General features: G+C 39.6%; 1 protein-coding gene across 2 annotated transcripts in view; it reads right to left on the bottom strand.

Moving 5' to 3' along the window:
• ap2a1 (adaptor related protein complex 2 subunit alpha 1) overlaps nt 1–6,975 on the bottom strand; it is a gene marked incomplete in the record, with an annotated part of 22,099 nt that overhangs the window by 5,534 nt on the left and 9,590 nt on the right. The window contains 4 exon segments of one of the 2 annotated variants that reach the window (XM_035654640.1): nt 458–547; nt 888–970; nt 2,374–2,436; nt 3,440–3,502. In XM_035654640.1, coding sequence (XP_035510533.1) covers nt 458–547; nt 888–970; nt 2,374–2,436; nt 3,440–3,502 — 299 coding nt within the window. 2 annotated transcript variants of the gene reach the window in all.

Here is a 6,975-nt window from a genome sequence, read left to right as displayed (position 1 = left end):
GTTATTAACAATAACACTACCATCAATATCATCAGTACTATTACCACCATCTTGCAACTACAACTTCTTTGCACCTTATCTACTTAAGTATTTTATTGTATTTAAATGTACCAGGCTGCTATGCCAACCAATTTCCCTTCAGTGAGTGAGTGAGTGAGTAAACATTTTTAACAGAAATGTACTGGAAAGTGACTTTTACAGTTTAAGAATAAACTTGACACTGCTCTGTAGTGGACAAAATATAGCATGGTGAAAGTTTTAAAACCTATCTTTGGTATTTCTTTACTTCAGTTTGTGGTCATTTATGAGCTGATATATGCAATGAGTCAGGGCAGGCTCTACTTTGAACCCAGAGTTTACTTTTAAATGGCTGAATATCACTCTGTGTTCCGGTTATCCCATTTGAAGCTTTGGTGGTTTATAACCATCCTGACACATAAGTACATAGAAAGGATATGAGACTGCAGCTCTCCAGGACAGCTGACTGTGGTGGTGAAGCTGGCGAACTGCACTGACGTCTTGTTGCCGTAGAATAAGTACATTCTCCCTGAGAAAGACACACACAGTTGTTAAAAGGTCTTGTAATTAACATGGCCTGTTTATAGAGTACTCAGAGTAAAATGTAATGTAGTAAGATGATCAAATACAGCAGGCCTCTAGCAAGAAGGATTCTTGCATGATCTTGTGGTTTCGTAATGTCCAGTTACCTCGCAAGGTTATATAGCAGAAGTACTGTAGACATATGTGATTTTAACAGAAACTGTCCAACCATGGCCACAACAAATAACAAAACTCTGTAAGACCACACACACTTCACAACATCATGCAAAACCATGTGTCAATAAAACCTGCCAAGAGACGCCCGCTTTTCTGTGAAGACAACTTACCCAGATTCTGACGATACTCTGACTTGATGCCAATCTGCAGCAGCTGATTCTCAAACAGAACCCCGTTGTTCTTGCACACAAACCTGCAGGGTAAAGGTATTAAAGGGTTAGTTAACGATGAAATGTCACTTTAACGATTGCTATTCTATCATATCCAGAAAAACAACTGAAGAAAAAACTAAACATTTGAACAGTAACTTGCCAGTACATTCAAAATTATGTTCTTGTCTGAACAGGTCTTTAGTACTCCAAGTACACTTGTGGCCCAGAGGGAAGTCATAATTACACAAACAATGGCCTACATGCTGTTTATTCCACCAGCAAATTTGTCTCACGATTTGCAGATATTGTTAACAAATGTAACTTTGGTAAAAATGAAGAAATAAATAAACAGTACAAATATCAGTAAAAGACTGAGAACGATTGGAATTGAGCTGGAAGCCAAGGAAGTAATATTATACTATGAAAACAAAAAACAGAACATTCAGTTAACATATTCATTTTTTTCTCTCACATATACAAATTTATGAGGTCTTGGACTGAATGTAGGAAATGCTTTGGGTCTATCCAAAATATAAACAATAAAAAAAGCTTTTGGTAAACCAGAAAGAAAGTGGAACTGTCATACAATGAATTCTACCAACAGTAACCCTGACCCTAACCCTTCGCACCCAGGTTTATGTAGGCAATCGGAGTGAGGGCCTAAAATACAAACATTTCCAAGACAACATTATTTCTCGGATATTTCATACATTTCCAGGTGTTTCCATGACATGAAAACTAGTCTCTAAACTTCCAGCTTTTCAAGGACGAGTTTTTCCCTAATGAGAGTGGCATCATGTCTGTTGTGTTATACTTATTTTAATATCAGGGTTGTAGCAGGTTTTAACTGATTACTGTTTTTTAAACTTATTAAGACCAATACCATTATGAATGCAATTTAAGATCCATTTAACGTCCCTAACGACAAAAAAGTACAAATGATGTGCAGGAAAATCTGTATTGGTTTCATGTTTCATTTTCTAGTTGTTACAGTTAAGATCAATACAAATCTTTCTCCAAAACACATTTAAAAGCGAGACTGAAAAATCCAACTTGATTCAACATTAACTTTAATCCAATCAAAATTTGGGAGACCCTGCAGACATGATGCCTAAATTTATCAGATACATACATTATTTTTGGCATGGCTAACAGAGAGGCAAAGTAATGGATTTTGAAGCCTCTCTAATGTGATAGCTTTTTGAAAAAGAGGAACCCTTTTAGTAATCAGTAGTGTATTATCACCAAGTTCACAACTTATTACAGCACTATGTTGGTCAGATGTCAGCCCTCCAACAAACCAGTGGATGAAGCTTAGTCCCACGTTTAGTGTAAGTGCTTATCTTTCTTAGTTTGACAGGAAATAAAACTTTCCTATAGCAAACATGCAGAGCTGCAGCTAGGCAAAAACATGACCGAGCTGACACACAGAGAAAGACCTTACTTGTTGAGAAGTTCGTCTGCCTCAGACAGAGGAGGAGCAGGATCCTCAGAGGGAGGAGCAGAGCTGAGAGCCCACAGGACAGCGCAGGGATGAAGAGAGCCCACAGGACAGAGGGATGGATGTAGATAGGCAACAAGACAAATGAGTAATGAATGGATAAAGCAGAAATGGGATCCATTCAACACAGGGTACAGCAACAGTGTGATTAAGATTGGTTAAGAGAAACACGAGAGAAGAAAGAATGATAAAAAGATAAAATGCAGAGGTTAGTAAAAGCAGTTTGTACAAAAATTATGTCATTATACAATGAAAGGTATCTGCTGGGTTACACTGTGTAACAAATACTTGTCCAGTGCAGTCAGTATGTATTCGGACAACGTTGACAGTTTTGGTTCCATACTCAGGCTCAATGAATAAGAAAGAAAACTGTATAAATAACTATGAAGGACTTAATAAAAGAGTGTTGTACATCCAGGTCATTGTTTTAATGCACTGTTCAAATTTGCCAAGAACATACACACCCTTAAAGACACTTTACGCAGCACTTTCACCTAAGTGACTGGTTCATTTGGGCTAGAATATAGAGCCAAAACAACTGAACGATAATCCCTGTCCAAATGTGTACAGACTGCACTCTACTTCAGGCACTGCTAACAGCACATATGTAGTCTGCACATAAAGTTTGATGCCATGAACCTTTTTGGTGCATTTAATGTTAACTATCTGCTAAGGCAACCTGTACAAAATACAAAAAAAAATTGTAAATGAGCCGCTTCTGGATTTGGATGGCCGGTACAGTGTACAATGGGTACATCAGAGCTTTTTCATTTAACAGCTGTTGGCTGCTGATAGAAATAGGGTTGATATTTTTATTTTTTATTTTAAATGTATAGCAAGCCAGGTACTTTTATGTTATCCTAAATGGCTCATGTGCATCAAGCTACCCACTCAGTGTAATGTATATTAGCATGTTCAATTCAAGAAAATCCTGTGCTGGAAAAACAATGTGGAGGTGCCATATTTGTACTTTTCTAACTAGTTCTGTAGTTTACTACTTGGCCCTTACTCCGAGTCACCAGAACCCTCCACCAATAGGGAATCAGAGGTCTCGGTGGGCTGTTCCAGATCTCTGCCAATGGCCAATCACGGTAGAGGACAGGAGACAAGACACACACACACACACACACAAGCACACACACAACAGCACGCACACATACGACACACAACACACACCACACACACAGGGGGAAATGGGAGAGAAGCCGAAGAGAGAAAAGACGCGAAAACGGCGCAGCCCACAGTACACAGCAAGATAAAAAAAACAGACAAGGCTGTGAGCAAGACGCTGGCCAACCATAAAGAAAAGACTACACCAACTGCTCCTATGCCTTTTATGGACACCTCTTTAAAATGCCTAGCGAACTTTGAACAGCCTGTGCCGCAGGCTGCACAAAGCTGGCCCAACTGTGTCTTACAACACACACAACAATGATACCCTAAAAAGACGACGAACATGACCAATACAGATAAACAAGCACCACTGTCCGCCAAAGCTGACATCACTGACACAATCGGTTCAGGGATACACAACAAGCACAATACCCACAAAAAGATGGAAGAGCATCAGGGCACAACACACATATCCCACACATAAATACACAAAACACAGCAAGTGGTTCCAAATTAATTAACACAGTGATGGACACAAGTACAGCCTACAGCAAGTTGCCCTAAGCGGAATGAACAAATAAACATGTAAGGTACAAATATTGCACTGGTATCGTAATTTTTAAATGGATAACCCAGCCCTAGTGGACAACAGCCGATGGTGCCTCTGTGACTTTCCCTAGGTATGAATAAAATGTTTCCATTGTTGATGAGCACAGGAATGCCAGATGCCTCGACTGTTGGAAAACAACAAAAAGGTCAGAATGGTAATTATTTTCTTACAACAAGACTCTATACACACAACAGTTAAAAAAAAACACATCGCACACAAATTTAACACCCAGTCCAACCACACACAAAATGACAAAACAAAATGAACGCATAAATGGCAAGCTATGGGGACCCAAGGTGTAGTCTCCTAATATTCCTGTCCCAATTCATCTCTGGGAAAAAATTAAACAAAGTCACCTAAAAAAGGAGGTAGGAGTTGTGCTTCAAATTCATGTAACATAAAACATACAACAGGATAACGACAACGTAACAAAAACATTACCATACAGAGGCACCACAACAAAACTGAACAGAAAAAACAGAACAACACTTACTTTAGAACAACTATTATCTAAAACAAACTGGAAAGATATAGTGAATCACTTTGTGACACGGAGAGCCAGCTTAATACACAATGACACCCAACAAACATTATATGGTACAAAATACAACAAATGCAAACATGCCATAAAATTTGGAAGGTCCCTGCAAATGCACGAAAAGAAAAACAACATAAAACATAGGAACTAATGACAGCACTACAACAAGCAAAGGAGTTAACAGGCACACACACAAATAATACCATGACACACACATGATGCCTAGGTGGTACACTTTCTATCAGACCAACAGACTTATTTTTCAGCAGTTATAAACACAAACCGTCTGTTGGATCAGCACACACAAGGCACAATGTCCCCAAAACACATCCAATCCAATGAGACACCTAACACAACAACATAGAAACATAAAATATACCACCTTACAAGACCACAAGACAAGCAAAAACGAGCAGCAGTTTGGAGTGCAGAACACATACAGCATTCACAAATATAAGAAAACATAATACAAGACAACAAATAAATATAGAGAGAAACCGCCCATATTTTAGACATGCTTCTAAAAACACATCAACTTGAGACAATGTTCACCATGCTCTATATCCCACCCTAAATGACGGACCCATGATACACCGATATTAACACACAAAACAAAATCAGCGGGTTTTTATCACATTCAAAACGTCAGTGGTCTTATGAAATACACAATGTATTAAACCAAACAACCAATATATAAACGTAATATAATAGATATCACCAAACAAGACTGTCTTCCTAAAGAAAAAATGCACAAAGCAAGAAAGACAGAAGATCCCTAGTTCATTATTTTAAAAAAGCCTACAGTATCTGACTCATAAGGTGACAGGTGCATATAAGACAAAGATAGAGCAAAGAAAGACAGAGCCAACAGAGCACAGACACATTTCACAGGCTTAGCTGCATGTAGTCTAATCAGCACAAACAACCACAAACACCAAACAAACTATTTACAACCTTTAAGACCAAGGAAACAACAGAGTACATCCAAAATCAGGGGATTCCCCATTAAGGTCCAAGACCAAGTTTTGCCCAGTCCAGTATCAGCAGGCACTGTTTGATGGATTTGGATTTTGAATTTGGGTCCAAAAAGATATTTTTGTATGTATGTATGTGATGGTACTGTTATGTATCAAGTGGGAACAATGTAAGCATAAGTTGGTTTGGACACATCTTTTTGCCCTGCCTCGCCCTCCTCTGCGTGGTCAGTCTGTTGCCATTAAGGCTCTTATATTACTCGCCATTCCCTGACCTTCAAGCGGACAACGTTCACCGTCCGGAAGCGCCGTAACTACTTTTACTTGCGCTGGCTGGGTCCGCGACACTAGTTGCAGTATTCTCCTGAACGGAGGTGTCGCAACTGAGGAAAGGCTACCGACTCCTGCGTATTTCTACCACTAGAAGAAGAAGAAAAAGGTAAACAATGGCACACCCTCTTTTTGATTTTCCAAATATTCGCCGGAGCTTCTTCCAAATTTTCCAGCATATGGGACCTCCTCTTTTCCAACATTCATGGGATTTCTTCCCCATTAATTCTGGCACCTCTGTGTTCCTTTCATGAGGGATGTACAGATGCCTGTAGGGCGCACTTGCTCAGCAAAGCTTGCCCTCGAACTCGTCCATCTTCCTGTTTCCGCTTTGGCGCGCTCAGCTGAAAAAAAAAAAAAGAGTGGTGCGCGACCTGGCGCAACCTGGCCTAAAGATCTACGTCATTTTGACGTCATATTGTCACGTGACAGGTCGGGAACGACGAGTATGTAACAGCCTTTACTTAAGTGCATGTAAACACATTGAGTGAAGGCAGCAGTACAGTAGAATTTAGAGATGTCCCTTGCCAGTCCTAAGGATAGGTTATACCAGCTGATTAAACAAAGGAAACGCCAGAGCTGGAAGATCTGCCTGTGTCCTTCAAATCAGTGGTTTGGGAACAATTTGGGTTCCCATTCGGCTACAACAGCAATGGAGAGACCAGACTACTAAACCATTACTCCTTAACATCACACCCCTGGCAGATATCCAGTGTTTAGGGACTCGGATCAGGATCAGGGCCAGAAAAAGTTATCATCTGTCATCTGTTGGTGAAATTGTATTGAACTATAAAGTCAAAAAAAAGTTAGTGAAGTGTTATGGCTGCACTTTTAGCCAAAAATGTATGATTTGGTTTATATTACATCCCTCTCTACTCTTCTAATTTCAAGACTTTAGAACAGATTTTTTATTTTCTACAGTACTGCTGTCTCAAGTAGACACTCCTTCCTCCGGTAACTGGACTGCATTATCAGCAAGC

The sequence above is a fragment of the Morone saxatilis genome, unplaced genomic scaffold, assembly GCF_004916995.1.
Source record: "Morone saxatilis isolate NCDOM2014 unplaced genomic scaffold, NCSU_SB_2.0 Contig14, whole genome shotgun sequence".
Taxonomy (NCBI): domain Eukaryota; kingdom Metazoa; phylum Chordata; class Actinopteri; family Moronidae; genus Morone; species Morone saxatilis.
The sequence above is the reverse complement of the archived record's forward strand: the minus strand, read 5'-3'. Positions and strand labels throughout refer to the sequence as shown.